General features: G+C 31.3%; 3 protein-coding genes across 6 annotated transcripts; 1 reads left to right on the top strand and 2 right to left on the bottom strand.

Moving 5' to 3' along the window:
- Positions 1-616: 616 nt before the first annotated feature.
- LOC112764217 (conserved oligomeric Golgi complex subunit 5) lies at positions 617-4,946 on the bottom strand. The gene is made up of 3 exons (XM_025809768.2): positions 3,595-4,946; positions 2,091-2,564; positions 617-1,755 (listed from the first exon to the last, which is right to left on the bottom strand). Exons 1-3 carry the CDS (start codon positions 4,723-4,725, stop codon positions 817-819), a joined length of 2,544 nt encoding a protein of 847 aa, XP_025665553.1. The 5' UTR covers positions 4,726-4,946; the 3' UTR covers positions 617-816.
- A 1,456-nt stretch (positions 4,947-6,402) lies between these two features.
- On the top strand, positions 6,403-9,170 carry LOC112765905 (uncharacterized). Of its 4 annotated transcripts, none has more exons than XM_025811766.3 (5): positions 6,403-6,667; positions 7,158-7,300; positions 7,529-7,896; positions 8,108-8,150; positions 8,381-9,170. In XM_025811766.3, exons 2-5 carry the CDS (start codon positions 7,183-7,185, stop codon positions 8,818-8,820), a joined length of 969 nt encoding a protein of 322 aa, XP_025667551.1. In that variant the 5' UTR covers positions 6,403-6,667; positions 7,158-7,182; the 3' UTR covers positions 8,821-9,170. The 4 variants fall into 4 exon arrangements, with proteins under 4 accessions (XP_025667551.1, XP_025667552.1, XP_025667553.1 ...); XM_025811767.3 differs by having other exon boundaries at positions 6,446-6,735; XM_025811768.3 differs by having other exon boundaries at positions 6,489-6,667; positions 7,161-7,300.
- Positions 9,171-9,869: 699 nt separating this feature from the next.
- Positions 9,870-10,586, bottom strand: LOC112767243 (uncharacterized). Its single transcript, XM_025813126.3, has one exon. The coding sequence runs from the start codon at positions 10,449-10,451 to the stop codon at positions 10,194-10,196; it is 258 nt and encodes an 85-aa protein (XP_025668911.1). The 5' UTR covers positions 10,452-10,586; the 3' UTR covers positions 9,870-10,193.
- Between the last annotated feature and the right edge of the window lie 9,033 nt (positions 10,587-19,619).

Below are 19,619 nucleotides of genomic sequence, written 5' to 3'. Positions count from 1 at the left end.
ATATAAAAACGTATAATTTTGGCATTGGCTGTCGATGGTGCAATTTGAAAGGCACAAATGCACCATCAACTGTCCAAATATAAAACTGAAATTTGTAAACTAATCAACTTCGAGAATTCATTGTAAATTTAAATCATAAAACTCAAAAGAATGTGAATTTAAGAGTTTGGTAATGTTAAAAGTTAGAGGCATTTTTATCGAAATTCAATACTAAAAGCAGACTAATATTGGCATGATATTGAGTATTATAAGTTTAGAATGATTAGTAACCAATTCATATATGAGAGCCTTGGAGTCAACCCATGTTCAATTTATATTCTGACTTTCTAAGAAATGTCATGAATTTAATAATCATAAAAAAAAGCTATTAAATTGTCTAAACTATTTTTGGCAAGTGCCTGGTGGCTTGCCTATCCCACCCAGCCAATGTTCGCGAGTTAGGCGAAACGGGTTAGGCAAGTTTTCCTTTTAAGGTGGGTTCATTTTTTAAGCTCAGCGTGCCCTTATGGCAGGTTAAACGGGTCGATTTGACATATTTCGAGCCGTTTGCCACCCTATCTACATTTAATACAACCAATCACAAATAATCAGTAAAGTCAAGATTGGCCAACAAAAATTAATTCAACAAAAAATATATTGGAAAAAAAAGCTATTAAATCGTCTAAAATTTTTTGTACTTCATGTTTTCTATCCAAACTAGCATGCCTCTTCCTCATGTTTCCGCAACTAAACCCTTCTCAACAACTTGCAAGCAGCAATCACAAAGTCACTGGTGTGGTTTAATCAATTTCACAAGACTACAGATTATTTACGGGATCAAGAATTTGGGTTAGCCTGAACCTTTTCAATCAAGGATGAACCCATTTGAAGCATAAGAGGATAAACAGGGTTGAACTCCTTATCTCTTCTGCTTCTCACATTTAATGCGTAATCATCAAGTGTTGCTTTGATACCCTTCCAGATTTGATCCTCCCCTTGAGAATCTAGCCACAATGAATACTGTAACGGTGTTAGTTTGTTTCTTTGCAGTGGCGACTGCAATTCGTCAGGACCTCGGGTATACAGATGATGAAATATGACACTGGGTGGCAGATCCTGAAGAAGAGGAGATGATGCGAACTGGGATGTTTCCAAGAAAATAAGAGGACGGAATGCTCTAAGAGCTCGATATGGAGCACCGAGTTGTTCAACAGGGAACAAATTTTGGCCCACGGCTAGCTCCAACTCGGCCATATCCCTAGCCATCCTCAACTTGCCTGATTCTGAAAGAGGTCTGACAAGAGAAGCATGCCGGATAAAGAATACTAGAACACGGGAAGCCATACTTTGGACAAGCCTGGTACATATGTTCTCTGTTCCTGATGTTGTAGTAGCTCTGGAAGGCAACAAGCGAGATAAAAACTCACTGCGGAAGTGCAGAATGCACTTCTGGAGCTCCTCCATGTAAGGTGATGCATTATTGTCCATGGCAGCATCCATCCCAAGCACTCCGAAGTTCTGATCATGTATTTGCAATATGCAAGACTCAAGACGATCAAGCATTGCCTGGAATAAAGATGTCACTGAGTCACATGCAACACCATATATTGCACCTAGTGAAGCAGACAACACTTCTGCAGCTATACTGGGCATTCCTTTAAGCATAGAAGATATTCGTGAATGAACTTCTTGGAGATGTTGACACAACGTGAAATTCTTGAGCTGTGCCGGTGTTGCAGGACCACTTACTTGACGTGATTCAGGTCCAGTGGATATCTGTCACAACAGTTAAGTTAAAACTTGTCATGCACTAGACCACTTCATCAATCAAGTTTGGATATGAATCATAAAAGTCACCAGAAAGAACATGCGATTATCAGCCACTGATAAATATGATTTTAGTTCACAATGTTCCAACTAATTGTAGTTAACATAAATTTCCATCTTTTTATGACCCTTCTTTTCTTATAACAAATATTCTTTCATACAAAGGAACAGATCAAACACTTAACATAAGCTAGCATTCAATTACTTTCTGAGAAAATAAAAAATTTATTCAAATGCAATAACAAGTTTTTTTTTTCTCCCCCCCCCCCTGCCCCGGGTTTTACCTGGTATTCAGCACGTTCTGCAAGAAGAATTAAAACCTTGCCAATTTCACGCAAAACAAGAAGAGTTAAGCGTGCATCCATCTGAACAGCTTCTATCTCTTCCTGAATACGTGATATAATTCTTGATATTTGTTCCTTTGATGGAACGCTTCCACGACTTGACATTGGAAATACAGAATTCACTAGATCTGAAAGGCGACTCAAGCAGTGAGCCAAGAATGCAGTCTGGAATATTTCGACTGATGAAACTAACTGCTCCTTTCCACTTGAATTGATAGCTGGTAACACTCCTTTGACATCCGTGTCACGTGAAATTCTTTCAAGGAGGTTCTCTATCATGGAGTATAACTTTGGATATCCCATTGTAAAGATCTCCTTAACAAAACTTGATGCAGTGAAAGCAGACTTCATTTGGCTTGCAAAAGCCTTTGCAATGGCCTCCCAAACTCGGTCTGTTAGCATGGGATCACCTTCCTACGCAACAGCAGTCAATGAGAAAATGGTTGTAAAACCAAAAACAATTTGAGTGAAAAAAATGTCCCAGTTCGGAACTCAATACTTTCAAAATATAGATAGTGATTTCTAAAAACCCCAAATGTCCAGTCCATTGAATTTGTATCTTTGCATAAGTAATATGGCTGTACAATTTTCGAAAAACCATGTGTAAAAGGCATCCTAAAGAAATTCAATCCAACTTCTTGGTTCATCTACTATTGATCCTCTATTTCTCCATTGCACAAAGAATATATAGAGAGTGGAGTTCCAAAAGAATTGGTATCGATCCTGATATAATCCAGCCTAATCTATACAAATCAATAGCAATTGACTCACTTATTTACATTCAACTGGAGCAATGATCCATTTCTTCCATCTCAGTATAGAAACAAAAGAATAGCTCCCATCGAATAACTAAACATCACATCAAAACCATTTGTAAAATCTGCAAATGCAGCATCTTCAATTTGCTAACGGCTAACACCTAAATTCAGCTACTAACCCAAGAAAACCTCCGGATTTTACAGAAGCAAAAGGGAATCTGTTGCATAATGGAATTAACTCATTATATATGGACCTCTCAATCTCAAGTATCACTACCCAAATTAATCAGAATATTATCTTCCATACCTATCATCATTCCAGCATATATAGAAGCTATCAGTCCAAGTAAACATTAGACACAGAATTTCACCAAACTAACAATCACAACCAAGCATCGTCCCACTAGGTAGAAACAGCTCTATAAACCAGACAACAACATAATGTCCTATAGAAAATCACATCCAAATTCAAGCTACTAAAACCTAAATTCAACTAATTCGCAGCAAGTTTTTCTAGGCCTTCCTCAACCTCTATTCATCAAGCTACCTTCCATAAGATATCTACTATTCTTACATGTGCTTCTACAAGCTGATATTCTACCACTCTAGTATCACTTCTAGAGTAACTGCTACCTCTACTAAGATCATAAAATCACAAAAAATACATTTATTCCCATTACCCATACCTGAATGACCTCGTCAAGCAGCAAAACATGGGTGAAAGGATCGCGCTTTTTCGAGAGCACCCTCTGCAAATGCCACACTGCCACGGCAATAGAATGCAGCTGATCCATGCAATTACCAAGCCTCTGCCACAGTGCCTCCCTTGCCTTTGCCCCTCCTCCAATTTGCGGTGTCCCACTTCCCCTAATTCCGCCAGGACCGAACCCTCCGCCGCGGCCTCCACCAGATCCCGAAATGGCCTTCATATCCAAGGCCGTACTCACACTCTTGGCACTTAAACCCTTGTATTTGTTGATCACCTGCTCCACTGTAACCTTCAATTCACCAAGGTTGTAGAAAACCTGCAATCCAGTTCCAACCTCAGCTTGATTCAGACCTTCCATTCCTCTCTCCAGAACTTTCATAGCCTCGCTCCGGAGCCGATCGCCGGTTTCCTTCACCCAGCGGAGCTCTTCATCCACGGCATCAATGCCAGCCAGATCATATTCCTCACAGAGCGACAATATTTCCGCATGGAGCTGCGCGGCCTTGGCAAGATCGAGCTTCTCCGGATCTGGCGCAGCTGCAACGAGATCGCGGAGCTTGCGGGAGAGCCGGAGGGCGCGGACGGAGTGCTGGAGAAGCTCGGAGGTGCGGTGGAGATTGTTGAGCTGCACAGTTGCAGAGGCGATGGATCGGTGAGGGTCGGAGAGCTCGGATCGGAGGCGGCGAACGGAGGAATTGAGGGAGGAGAGAGAGGATCGGATGGTGGAGAGTGCGGAGGTGGCGTGGTGGAGGGAGGAGAGCTGACCGAGGAGATCGGAGTGGCGGGAGAGAACCTCGGAGCGGAGCTGGTTGTCGAGGAGGCGGATGGCATGGTGGAGCTTCTCGGCGGTGGAGGCAGGGGAGCCGGAGGAGAGTGCGGCGGAGGAAAAGGAGGTGGATGAGAAGGAGGGGGAGAGAAAGGCGGAGAAAACGGGGTCGGAGGCAAATGAGTCGAGTGCGGAGGTGGCGGGGGCGGAGGAGGGGGAGGTTGGGGCGGTGACGCTGGTAGGGGTCTTGAATGTGGAGAGGCGTTGGAGTGGAGATGCTGTTGCTGTGGCGGAGAGTGGTGACCTCGCCGATGACGGCGGTGCCGGTGACTGTGACGCCATTATTGTTTCCCTTTGCCTCAGAGACGGAACCAATGAAACAAATTGGTTTCTGTCAGTGTCTTCTTTTCCTACTTACTATCCATCTACATTCTACTGTAACCGCCATGCACAATTTATTTGCTATTTTCTCGGTCAAATGAAAAACAATTATTTAAACAAATACTAAAATTAGTCACCAAAAAAAAAAAACAAATACTAAAATCATAAAATATGTGTTTCCTGTTATTATATTTAGCGGTATGAAGAAGAATTTCTTAATAAGAAATATTTTTTAAAAAAATTGTGTATTTTCAACTAGTACCTTATTAGTAAAGTCTAGATATGATCCTAATCAAATCAAATCAAACCATAATATTTATTTATTAATTTATATTAAATTTAATATCTCATTCAAATAGTATCTTATCTTATCTTATATTAGTAAAATCTAGATATGATCCTAATCAAATCATAATATTTATTTGTTAATTTATATTAAATTTAATATCTCATTCAAATAGTACCTTATATTAGTAAAAGACTAGTTACCACCCTAATCAAATTTGAAAACAGAAGTACATAATCAAATGGAGTGCACAAAAATAAATTTTCGAATAAAAAAAATTAAGACCGACAGTATTTATTATTTTTAGTTAGTCTTTTTAATTATTAATATAATTTTTTTAATTTAATAATTTAATAATATATTTTTATTTATATTTTAAATATTATTATTATTAATTAAAAATAATAAATTCTTCAAGTCTTTTGAAATTTTTTCTTTTGGAATATAATGTCATGTCATTTTATTATTAAAATTATTAATTATTTTTATTTATTTTAGAAAAATTTTTAATCTTTTGGTTTCAAAAGAGCTTGATCCCTAAGATTCGAAATGGAATGGGTATGGTAGGGTAGGATAGAGTTAGAGTTTAGACTCTATTTTAATCTATCTGTGAATTGAAAAATTTATTAAAATTCTACCATATTTTATCTGTGGGTTGAGAGATTCCTATTCTAATCTATCTGTGAATTGAAAAATTTATTAAAATTCTACCATATCTTACATGTGGGTTAAGAATCTCTCAACCCTAACCCTACCCGCACCCTAAAGTTTTAAATTCTATCATATCCTACCTGTAGAAATATTAATTTTTTTAAAATAAATATAAAATTCAATCATTCTAAATTTTATATATATTAATAAATATTTTAAATTACTAATTAACTAACTAATTTAGTAGTTGTTCATTTATTGTAAAACATTACATGCAAGAGGTTGTGAGTTTAATTCTTACTTTTTTACTGTATACTTAATTTTTATAAAATATGTGTTATATGTGGATTGTAAAACCCTATCCTACTCGCAACGGATCGGATAGCTTACTCTACTCGAATGGGTTGGGACAGGTCGTGTTAGATACCCGCGAGTAAAATATGTATTGCGAGTTGTTATTATTTTTAGTTAGTCTTTTTAGTTGTTAATCTAATTTTTTTAATTTAATAATTTAATAACATATTTTTATTTATATTTTAAATATTATTATTAATTAAAAATAATAAATTTTTTAAGTCTTTTAAAATTTTTCTTTTGGAATATAATGTTATGTTATTTTATTATTAAAAATATTAATTATTTTTATTTATTTCAGAAAAATTTCCAATTTTCTGGTTTCAATTTTCAAAAGAGCTTGATCCCGTAGGTTTATTAATTATTATTGCCAATCCTAATTAGAGTTTCCAATTTTCTTATTAAGCAATATGTCAAATGTCCTCTTTTAAAATTTCCAAAAAATAAAGGATTGAAAAAAATCCCCAAATCTACGACACAGAACTGAACCCTAACTTTCCACAAACGGAAGTCACAACAGAGAAGAGAAAAGGCGCGCGCTTTCTCCCTCTGGCCCCGTCGGACCCAGCATTTCGCGGCGGCGCTCTATTCCACTCCGCAGCACATTTTCTGGTACGGCAAACAAACAAATCAACCGCGCTTTCTCTCCCATTACCACTCACCCTTGTTGTGTAATTTGTGTAATCTCTTCTTCTTATTCAGCTTCTTCCATGATTGTGTATATATGTTTTCTTTGTGACACACATGAAAATTGGTCTTTCAGTTTGAGGGAGTGAATGCTAATTCCTACTTTTGCAAATAAAAAATTGGGAACTTTGCTTCATTCTCTCTGCTGTATTGTATGGCATCTGTGCTAGGCTCTATTTGTTTAACGCAATTCTAAACATAATACATGTTTGTTACTTCTAATTGGGTTTATCTTTCTTATCAGGGCACCAAAATTAACAATATAATTGAATTCCGTGTTTCTTAATTTTTTCATTTTCATATGTTCCTGACATTAGAATATAGTTTTTAATTATCTGATTCGTTTATTTTGAAATGAATTAAATTCAATTCAATTCTATTCTATTCTAACTTGTTGTTCCAAATGGGCTTGCAGCAGGTTGCTGAATCTGTTCTCCTCCATGGCTAACAAAGCTAAAGAAGAGCCTAACACTGCTCCTGCTTCTGATCGGTGGTACGACATTGTCCTAGGCCCTTCCTTCAAAGATGAATCCTCTAACAAATACTGCACTCTACGATGTAAGTCACTGAATGCAAAGCCCTTTTAAATCCTCATATTTCTCTGGTTATGGTAGTTAAGTATATGCTTTGCCTCTTTTTTCATGTCTAGTATGGGGGAACTTTCATGCTTGATTTTGAAATGAGTAGTGTTTATGCTTTTGAGTTTTGACATTTAACTAATGACCCTTTTTCCTTATTCATGTCAATTTTGGGTTCTAATTATGGATAACTCTGACATTTGTGTAGATGAATTTAAGCCAGCTTCAGTTGATAAGAGTAAGCCGGGATTGCTACGCAAGACCAAAGAGAATAGGGTTTCTGTGGAATTTCAGAACAACCAAGTAGGAAAACCCAAGGTGACATTTGAGGGGAGTAGTGAGGAATACAAGGAAAATGATGCTGTACTCTTCTTTGATGGTCAGACACTTCGGCTGGAGCGGCTTCATAGGGCTGTAAAGCAATTGCGGCACCTGCGAATGCCCGGTGAATCTGCAGCCGCTGCAACTGCTGCAGTGCCTGCTCCAGCTGGGCCAGCTTCGGATCCTCGGTTATCCCCTGTTGGGAAGTCTACAAAACCAGCACCTCCTGTTAGGAACACATTTCAGGCAGTACCAGTAAATGCTCAACATCTATCTATCTATCTATTAGCATGATTTTAGTTTTGGTAGTTGACTTGAGTCCCTTTAATCATCACTACATGTATGTATTTGAAGTACCTAAGGAACACTCTCTTTTATCTTGTGAACAGACATGTTAATTTTTCATTTACTTTTCTCTTGTCCCATCAATTTCCCTTATACCTTCAGTTTTTTTTATTTTGGACAGGTTGAGGTGGAACGAATTGACATTGGAGAACCTGAGAATACTGGTATGCATGATATGGTTAATATGGCTTTTGTAATTGCAGATATGTACTTTGTGTTGAGTTCTTAGATTGGTTCATTTTCTGGTAGCATAGATAAGATAAAATGTGAGATGACTTTAATATTTAAAGCTTGAGCTTTGTATTAGATTATCTTTTTAGTTCTTTTTACATTTCAAATCTCTTTTTCGTTTTTCTGCTCTTGTTAATTTGATGATGTACTTATCACATGACAGGCTTCAAAGTTGGTTCTAAGAGGCCATTCGAATTTCCAACAGAAGTTACAGAACCACCTAGCATTTCTGCTACCTCACCAGTTGCCAAAAATGATATTGAGGAACATCAAGATATAGATATTGAAGACCTATTTGGTAGTGCAACACCCGAAGACGACAATAAGTCTGAAGAAGAGAAAGATAATGTTGGGTTTGACATGAATGTCCCGCACACCGACGATGAGATTGCCGATGTGGATGACAGCGGCGACGAGGTGGACAAAGGACCAAATGCTGCAGAAGCTCTCCGGGCTCAGGTGAACGCAGAGGGGAGGGACAAGCAGACATCTAGTTCTAGCAGTAGCAGTGAAAGCGGAACTAGTGAAAGTGGCACCGGTAGCGGAAGTAGCAGTAGCAGTGATAGTGATGGCAGTGAAGAAGACTCTGTTACCTCAGTCTGAGATTTTTATAACTTGGGGGCTTCTTTCTTTTCTCCCTCTTGCCCTTTGTCATTATTTTCTGCAAATAGGCCAATACATAGAACATATATTTATCTATTTGTTAAGCCTGGCTTGGTTGAATGTAATAATTATTCTTCTTGGTTGTAAAGGTTGGGGAATTTTCTTGACACCATAGCTAGATTTGCTTTTAATGTATCACAAGGAAGGGTCACAAATCAAGTTATATTTGATGGATTTGTATTAATCCTCTTTAATTTTGTTCTGTCATGGGACATGTGAAACAATGTTTTAAGGCATGAGAGAAATTTAATTATTGATTTATTGTATATAACAAATTAGCATGACCAAAAGAGTACTAAGTATTGAATCTTATTATGAAAATGTTGTTTAATTAGCTCAAATGATCTATGGTCTTGTCTTTTTAAGCAAGATATTAAGCTAATGAAAAACGGTTTAAATTTTGTACGTCCAACGATCTCCATTCAAAATCATAATAATCAAGCATGGGAGCCACTCTTAAAAAAAAATTCCACCCTTAAAAAAAAAAGTAGGGTAGTGCTCACCTTTTCCCACTAAACATTAAAAAAATTGGAGCAACGGTTATGGTTGATTGGGTCAGCAAAGTTAACTTATTAGTTGGCACTTTTTTTTTCCATTTTCCATTCTGTTTTCATTAATTACATATTTTCTTTCATAGGAGAATAGACAATAGAAGCAACCTGCTATCATATACAATTGTCTCCAATCTCATTCACACTCGCCAATTCAACCAAAATTTGTTATCTTGGAGTAATGGTTCTGATATAACCTTAATTAAACCACTCCAAGATATATTCAGAAGTTGGAAAATAAAATAAAAGAACAAGGAAAGGTTGTTCACTTGTTCCTCAAATTTTATCTCATCATTTTTGCTTAATTTCTCATTATTATTATTCTCATTGCAAGACCAAAACTTGGAATTGTGTTAATATATCTTGTCATTTCTATTCGTACATTGAACTGATTAATTAAACTGTTGTATTATAAAGCTCTAAAGAAAACTTACAATATGATGAAACACAATTATACTCATATATATCATTAACTATTAGAAGATGAAATCTACAACTTAAAATTATATATATAAAAAAATGTGTTATTGTTCTCAAAACAAGAAACCAAAAAAAGGGACAAGAAGTTAACCTTATTGACTATGAGAAAAGAATGAATCAAACTAAGTGTAATGAAACTCAGATGCAGTTAACTTGACGTGAAGTTGATAGATGAGAATCATTAACTAAATTATCGTTCCTATGAAGTTAACTGCACTTGAATTTCCACAAATTAAGGTAGGGGTCAAAAAAGTGAATGATGATGATACAAATACAATAAACTCAGAAGTTACAACCACAACAAAGGTAGAAGAAGCAGAGGGTAGAGACAAGCACGACGGCCTCCACGGCAGAGAGGATCTTAAAGACGACGGTGTCGACGACGGTGGTTTGAATATCAAGGCGCTTCCAGCCTCTAAAGGAAGCACAAGAGAATAATCTAGTGAATTGCCATAACTCCTTCTTCACAAGCTTCTTCAACCACAACTTCTTACTACTACTGCTGCTTATTTTCTTGTTCTTGTTGTTGGAATCCTCCATTATTGTTCTCTATGTTATAGATGGGGATTGGAGAGCTAGAATGATGAACAATGAAGAAGGGTGCATGAGAGGTGTGGTTTATATATAGAATAAAATGGAGGATGCTTGCTTTGGATGCTTCACATACAAGGATTTTCTTGCTGTCTACCACTTCATAATAATAATAATAATGGACCCATAGAATAGGTTTATAACTTAAGAAAACTTTCAAGTGCATCCACATACTGGTATTTTAATTATTTTTTACCGTTAAACTTAATTATAAAAAATATATATAATATATATATAATTAAGATGGATTAAAATTTATTAAAATACCGGAATATCAATATATTTAAAATTTTTTCTATAATTTATTACATAATATATATAAAAAATTTTAAATGTACTTAGAATATTGATATGTTAATTATTTTAACAGTTGATTTTAATTAATATATATTATATATTTTTTTTATAATTCAAATTAACGGTTAAAACAATAACTGAAACACCGGTACTTTAGGTAAACTAAAAACTCTTCCTAACATATATACCACTTTATATTATATAACACCCTCCCTTTATGATCTTTTTTTTTCAAATAATAATTTTTTTTTTTGAACGAGATGTCATTATATTTTTTGGTTTTTCATGCTATTAATTCGTTAAGGATCTGAATTTCATTTGTTAAGATATAATTTAAATTTTTTATACCTATTTAATTAAATAGACAAGTGAACAGACCATTTTGATCAATCTAAATTAGCTAAATAAAATGTTATTATAAATTTTGGAAAGTTAATAATTTATTTGGTTTATATTTTTATTTTCTATTTTTTAAATTTAATATTTTCTATTTTAAAATTTTATTATTTTTCTAAAACCAATAAAAATAAAAAGTGACTGAATCTCGAAAAAAAAAATTATCTGCAAAGTTATTAAGAGTTTAAAACTTCGGAAGCTTTATTGGGGAAGGAAAAAAAAAATAAAAAGAAAAGATTACCATGGTAGAGAATATAATCTTAGATTTTCCTGGCTAACTTTTTGGATTTGAGGGTTCAAGTTATTTTGCCTAACTTTTCTTTGTCATGTTTCTTTGATGCTCTTCCTCTCTCAATAAACATTAAATATATTAGCACCTAACCTTAACCTCACCTCCAACTGTGCTTATTAACTAATTAAATGTACATTTTATAAAACCTATCCTATGGGTCATAATTAATAAGGATAACCTTAATTAATTGATCGATTGATTTGTTGAGATTCTTTTGGTTTAATTAATTAGTTAGAGGGATGGCAACACATTACATGCATTACTCTATATTTTTCTTTAATGCAAGTATTACTTATTAAACCATTATCATTCACATAAACATATGTATATTTCTCTCATTTTATTGTCTCAACTTGCATACATATTTTCTTACACTGATCGATACTGTTATTCTTGTCTTATATTTTTCCTACTCCGTTTACCTAAGATTATATTATATTTATTTTCTGTCTTAAAGCAATGAAGACATATATATACACATGTGTACATAAATATATGTAGTTTATTTGATTGTTAATTAAGGCAATAATAAAATAGAAGATAAAAACATTTGTTTTTAAAACCCAATTTTATTCCTATTGTTGTTAGTGATAAAGGTGACGAGGATAGAAAGAAAATTTTAAAAATTTTAAAGGAGCAAATTGTAGTAAAAAAATTATGTCTCATATCTAATATTTATATTATAATAACTTTTTAACAAGACACTAAATACATATATTTTGTGTATAATTATTGTTCGGTTGCTCGGCTTTCGGACGGGTCGAAGACGTCTCTTGGGTGAAAAGGTGGGGAATAGCCTAGATCTGGGTCTGGGAAGCGAGGCGTACGGACAGACGATCTTCCGAGCTCTTTTGAAAGTGAAGGGGGAAACCACCTGCAATGACATTTCGACGCTCAAATCAAAAAGTGATACAGATGGCAGCGGATAGTGGTGGTAGTGACGTATTTTGAGGGAGGGATAGGACCCTCCTCATATATACCCTTTCAGTAGGACGGATCCCACAGGAAGAGTCTCCTTCCAAAAAACTTCTTCTCCCGGCTGTCATGTGGTTGACAACAAAAGTGCAGGTATCCGGATCGCTGTCCAAACGAGTTATGTCCACGCAGGTCAGATTATTCGTAGGTCGGATCGACTAACATGCCAGCTGGATTAGACCGTAACAATTATTTATATCAGCATGTCCTTTCGAATTTCATGTCTCGCAACAAATAATAAATATGTGCTACTGTGTTTATAACTTTGATAAATATAAACAACCACCAAATTAAATAAAAGTAGAATTTACGTAGACACACAACCCCATGAATAATAGGTACAATCTATTGCATAAAACATATTTTACAAAGCTTATTAATTAATGATGATTTATTAATTATGAGTGTATATCCAAAATCAATAATAGGTGAATTCACTAGAGAAATGTTCTTTAACCATCACCTATTTTCACGCAATGTTGTCTTGCATGCTGATTGAGACTTTACCTTAATTAGTGTTTTTTTTTTTTTTTTGGACAATGTCATGAATCAAGGCTTCATAATTTTGGTGTGAGAAAATGGCACTACATACATCATAATATGATACACCATTATCAAAACTAATAATGCTAGGAAGACGAAAAAGAAAATTAAATTTATTATATTTAATATTTATAATTCTAATAATAATTAATTTGTTAATTTTTTGTTATTAAATATTTTCGTATCAATAAAGGGTTTTTTATTTTCCTGTGAATAATCAATAATATTAAATAAAATAATTTTTTTTATTATCAAATATTTTCCGTGAATAATATACGAAAGAAAAAGTAAAGTATACTCTCAAGCATTTGCATTCGTTTATGTTATTTTCATACAGCTACTATTCAATTTATACCCGAATCTTATTTCATCATCGTTATTTTTACATTTGGTACCACTTCATTTTTGGAATAAAAAACTATATTAAAAAAATGGGAACTGAAAAGTGTTTATATTGATTGCATTTTTATAGTCATATAAATAGTTTATGGGTTATAGCATCTAAAATTTATATATTGTGCTTTACTTTCAAAACTAATATTAAATAATAAATGAATATTTTCTAATTAATGGTGTGTATATAACGGAGTTAATAATATAAATAATTTATTCCATCAAGTTTTTATTACGTGCAGTTTATTCAATCCTTATCTTATACATCTCAAGTTACATATATACATATAGTATGTTCCAAAATTGGTGACTATACAAACTTACAAAACGACAATTTTTCATTAAAACGATTACTATGTAGTTATCCGTTAAGGTACTAGTCAACAAAAACTAGGTTATCAATTGGAAAATAATATTCTAGACTGAAAAGGAATTTGTTTTTCAGAAAATATCTAATTCCAGAAGAGAAACAATCCACTTTAATATCTTTTTCTTAAGAAAAAAATAAATATCTAGTGAAATATCTTTTGAGCTCATTTTAATAATGTCAAATTAGTCTAAAATTTTTTAATTATACTATTATTAAATATTCACTACAAGAAAGTATCAGAAGGGCAATCGATTTTAATTAGCGATCGAAAAAATTAGTTGTTAATAGCGACCGATTTAGCGACTGATAATACTCTTTTGTGAAGGTTTGTTGGCCTTATTCAAAAATCGGTCCCTAAAATCGGTCGCTAATGGTTAGCGATCAAAGTTGGTCGCTATTTTCTAATTAGTGACCAAGATTTTAACGACCACCAAAATCGGTCGCTATTCCAGTAATTTCTTGTAGTGGTTTATGTGGTATGTGCTAATGATTAATATTAATGGTATATAACTTACTATTTTTTTAAACATAAAATTTATATACACTTAATTAATCAAAGTATAGTGGTCCCTTTGTAATAATCAGTGCTTGAACGAACGTTAACTAAAGCTAATTGTTATGTTTTCTCCCATTAATCATACTGCATAACGGTTAGTACTTAGTAGTATACATATTTTTTCTTTCATATATTATTAAATATGTAACCGGTATATGTCTTCTCCTATAGTTTTAGAAATAAATAATTTTAAATTTAATTATTATATTAATTTTTATAATTTTATTAAATTTTATAATCAAATTTTTATATATATTTTTTTAATTAGACCTTTACACAATTTTTAATTCTGTAATTAGATACTTTTTAATCTATATTAAAAATATTACAATTAATTAATAAAATATTTTTTAAAAAAATATATGATCAAAGATCTAATTATAAATTTAATAAAATTATAGAAACTAATAAAATAATTAAACTATAATTTTATGATATTGTATTAAAATTTTAATTTTATGACAAAAAAATATATATTTTGATTCTTATTGCCTACAATAAAAATATAAGGTAAACAAAAATAAAGAAAGACCTATGCAAAATTTATAATATGGTTTAATTTCATGATATACATTAGTGACTATAAATAGTACTGTTAACAAATAAAATATTATAATATGATACTAGTATATTAAGTTATTAACTATAGAGACCCATCTAATAGACAAAAAATAATAATGTTTGTGGTTTCAAACTTTCAATACCTAGCAAGAATCTAACATTTGGAGGGTTTTGGAGAAAGTAATTAATAACTAAGAAACTCAAGTCCAGTGAACTTCACATAAAATTTATAATTAAAAATCGTTAAATAAAAATTTAGTCAAATTAATTAAATTATTTAATAGTTTTTAACTATTAACTTTACGTAGCACCTGAGTTTTTACTCAAATAATGAGAGAGATAATGTATGTATATTGTATGGAAAAGTATAGGGTACTAACATATTATCTGTCAACTTCTGCCAACTATTATTTATAATTGTGTTTTAGGGAAGTGTGTTTGTGATGTGTCTAATAATTAATATATTTTAAATACATATATAAAGAGACACATCCAGAAAATATATCTATAAAGACACTTCTATTAAACACAGCTATAAAAAAGACATTTTTATTAGACACATCCACAAACACACTTTCATGAAACGCAATTATAAATAAGAGTTGTCAGAAGTTGGCAGATATGCTGTTGGTAACGTAGCGGAACCGATATTGTATAGTATTAGTTTTGTATTTAAAGCCAAGTTCCGATCATTGAAATAGTTGAATAACGAAAGACTTGCACATACAATTGCATAATTAATTAGATAATTAACAAATATAAACCATGCATCTCTTCAACTTTTTCAAAGCTATTAATATTTTTTTGCATGAAAAGAGTAAGTATATATGCTTTTAATTAGACCGTGTGTTTGAACTGTGTTTGCTTGGAAGTATCAAATTGCTAGCTATAATGTTCTGTTTTCATCATTTTTCCTTTTTTAAAAAATAAATTTAGCACTAATAATTTTACTAATATAAGGACATATATATATAAATATATATTATACTTATATTTATAAAAATAATATTTATATATTACCTACTAAATTAGTCTTTATATTAAAAAAATCACATTTTTAGTAAGTATAAATACATTTTTTATTAATTGGATCAACTATATATATTATATTTTTAGCCGTTTACTAAATACAGAAGAAAAAAAAAAAGAAGAAAACCATGTAGCTATTATTCCGTTCTCATTATTTTTTCCATATATGAGAGAAACCACAAAAGTAGAGGGTATATGTTCCCTTCAAATTAATAAAGCTCTTCTGGCACACACCAAACTTTACTATATACAACAGTTTATTAGAATAAAAAAAACCCACTTTTCATTAATTTTGAATTTATTGATGCTATGTTCTTGGCATGCAACTGGGGCAGCCTGTTTCTTTAAAATGGAACATATAAAATTGGTTGCTTAATAATTAATTGGACCTTCATAGATGCATATCTAATTGAACTAACTGATTGATTGATATATTTGCATGAGAAAAATATGGTCATACATTAATTTGTCTACTCTCTCTAGAACTTTGTAGGATTTTCTTTGCTAGTATGTAATTAAGTAAAATATTTGAAAGGAAATAGAAAATCAACTCAAAATTATTTTATTTTATATTAGTAATATTAAATATAATAAATATATCATCATAGATGTTACATTATTTATATATATATATATATATATATATATATATATATATATGTAATAAGTTAAATAAATTAATTTAGATTGTTGTCTCTTTAGCATTATGTTAATTAAGTATAGTCTTTTCTATGAGAAAGATTATTAGTTTTGAATTTTTGCATTGGTATATGTTGTTAAAGTTTTTTTTTTTTTTAAAGTACACTCTAATGAAAGGCATTGGTTCTCTATCTTCCTCTAATTAATTAAATAATTATACATTTAGACAAAATTAAGTATTTAATTAAGCACAAAAAATTATGATAGAATTTTAGTGGGGTTATTGCTGATAAATTTTTACTATATAAGAAATATAAAGAATGTTATGTGCTAACCAACGAGATATAACTCAAATGAAATAATCTTCTTATTTTCACCTAGAAGATTTGGGTTCGAGTCTCACTCTATGAATTTACTATTAATAAGTATAATTAAAATTTCTTAAAAGGTATACATGGTTTCCAAAATTTTCAAAATAATTTATAAATCATACACTTTAAGAATTTTTTTTAATTTAAAAAAAAAAAAGAGAAAACAGTATTATTCCTCATGAAGAAAGCAACATTATTGTGTCTGATTTGGACAACTCTCCTTCAAACAATTATTTTTTTTGTCTGATTGCTAAGCACAACATGTGCTTATGAAATCAGTCAATTCAACTTCAAACTATAATAATTGGTCCAATTTGAGATTATTTGTAGTTCCAAAATCCAAATCATAAGAGTCTATTTTTGGTGAAATAGGGTTGGAAGAAACATTTATGGATATGATGGCTTCATTGCCACAAACTTTAGCATCATACACATATTCTGACACCTTTAATTTATTTTTTACCATCTTTTTTCAGTTTATTGGGGTAAATGGTGAGACATGCCTAACAATTGTTTCATTTGATGATATGTTAATGTTAAAAATCCAAAGAATAGTTAGAAACTTGGATCATTGCTAAAAAATCACATTTTGATACTTTATTTCTGTCCTCTCCAATGAGAAAATTAGTAGAATAAAAAATAATATATTTTAATTATTCTTGAATTAAAGAAATAGAATTGCATGAAATTACAAATTCAATAAGATTGCTAATGTGTTATAGAAAAATCAGAAAGTACAACATTTGTTGAAAAATGACATGATATTAAAATTCACAAGTTTTATATATATATATATATTTTTTAACTTTATCAGAAAAGTGGCCAACCTAATTAGTAGGTTATTCTTTTAAATTTAAATTATTATTATATAAAATATAACAAATAGAGTATTAAAATTTATTTAATTAACAAGGAGTATATTATTTCTTACTTAATAATAAATGTATAAGAAAGAGCTGTTCTTTTTTTTTTTTTTGTAATGAGAAAGAGCTGTTCAATGATAATTAAATTCTCAACTTTCTCACTTTAACATTTTTTTTGTTTTAAAAATCTTTTTCCGTAAAGAAATTATTTGTGTTTTTTTGGGGGTTTGATGAACAATAAATGGGCCTAATAGCCCACAATATCTGAAGTTGGGCCTAAAACTAATATTGTTACCCACTACAAAGAAAAACTAATGGCTAGTCCAAAAAAAATAATCAAAAACTCATTCACTAGTATTAAATTTTTAAATAAAAATTTTATATCGGGTTGATGGAAATCAAAGAAAACATATTATTGCCATTAGTCATTAATGAAAAAAAATTATTGACAAAAGCCAATGGTTTCAAACTTTCAATATTAGTTTCAGAAAAATACCAATGATTTAAGTATTATTTTACTTTTAATACATCAGTATTATTTGCTACTAAATCCAACTTGCATTATTATTAACAGTATTTTAACAATATAAAATAACCGTTAAGATCTTTTTTTATTAACATTGATGAAAAAACACATGTAGAGCATATTAGCATAACTCTCTTTAAATACAAAATAAAAAATCATTGGGATTTGGGAGCTACTAATAGGTATGGTGACCTAAAGTCTATGTATTAAGATGAGGGACCTATTTGTAGGTACCATTTAGATTTACACACACCAATCACCATTATATACCGTACCAATAGTATACAAAAATAGAATCAACATTAATGTACTAATGTGACATGCTTGTAATTATCCATTTTTATTTTTATTTTTATTTTTATTTTTATTTTTATTTTATCTTCGTATAGTGGTGCATGTGGAATTTTGGAAACTACCAAAAGGGAAAGGAATAATATAGAGTTTGTTTTTTTAATTATTATTAGAGTTTAATTTTAATGTATTGACAATATAAAACGTTTTACATAGTCGTGTAATTATATACATTCTTTTAGATGACCATTTACGCGTTCAATATGAAAGATAATTAAATTTACTGATGTGACATTACGTAATTAAATATACGTATAAAACTACTTTATACTGAGAGTGCATGAAAATTAAATTTTTATTATTAAATATATATTGAAGGATTTAATACAAGCATTTTTTTATCTTGGAAGACATTCATGATGTACATTTGTTCTTTTAAATTTAGAAATTGATAATAATGGTACTAGATTAACTAATAGTACAGAAGCTAAAATACAAGTTATGCTTGGTACCACAAAAAGTTATATCAGAAGTAGGGTTAGGGTTGTGGTTCTCTGCCACAACTTAGAATAATTATGTTCATCCATAAGCAACTAGAGAAGGAGAAAAGTTGCTTAATCACGTGATGTGCACATGATGCATGTGAAGGGCAGCATCTTATATATTATAGAATAAAGTAATCAAACTATAACCTTCATTATTTTCCCTCTAGTTTTTGTGTCAAAAATGTCATGACTAATTTGAACATATTTCATGTAAATTCATGAAACTCAAACCACTAGCAAAGATGTGATGTAGTGTATTATATTATGTTGGAAAATATATGGTTAATTCCCCAAAAAAAAATTCCTTAATATTAAAGTTTAATTATTCTATCAGTCTTTATAGTTTCATCAAATTTTTAATTAGGTTCTTATATCTTTTTTTCAATTGAGTCTTTACACTAATTTTAATTTTATAATTAGGTCATTTTTAATGTAAAAAATATTAGAGTTAACTAAATTTTTTTACAAAT

This window comes from Arachis hypogaea, chromosome 17 (genome assembly GCF_003086295.3).
Source record: "Arachis hypogaea cultivar Tifrunner chromosome 17, arahy.Tifrunner.gnm2.J5K5, whole genome shotgun sequence".
Classification (NCBI taxonomy): Eukaryota; Viridiplantae; Streptophyta; class Magnoliopsida; order Fabales; family Fabaceae; genus Arachis; species Arachis hypogaea.
This window is presented reverse-complemented; position numbering and strand designations above follow the sequence as displayed.

Coding starts and splice junctions, on each gene's coding strand:
- LOC112764217 (XM_025809768.2), bottom strand. CDS start 4,725: ATGGCGTCACAGTCACCGGCACCGCCGTCATCGGCGAGGTCACCACTC. Junction 2,565..3,594: donor TGCTTGACGAGGTCATTCAG/GTATGGGTAATG, acceptor GCTGTTGCGTAG/GAAGGTGATCCCATGCTAAC. Junction 1,756..2,090: donor CAGAACGTGCTGAATACCAG/GTAAAACCCGGG, acceptor CTGTTGTGACAG/ATATCCACTGGACCTGAATC.
- LOC112765905 (XM_025811766.3), top strand. CDS start 7,183: ATGGCTAACAAAGCTAAAGAAGAGCCTAACACTGCTCCTGCTTCTGAT. Junction 7,301..7,528: donor CAAATACTGCACTCTACGAT/GTAAGTCACTGA, acceptor ACATTTGTGTAG/ATGAATTTAAGCCAGCTTCA. Junction 8,151..8,380: donor TGGAGAACCTGAGAATACTG/GTATGCATGATA, acceptor ATCACATGACAG/GCTTCAAAGTTGGTTCTAAG.
- LOC112767243 (XM_025813126.3), bottom strand. CDS start 10,451: ATGGAGGATTCCAACAACAAGAACAAGAAAATAAGCAGCAGTAGTAGT.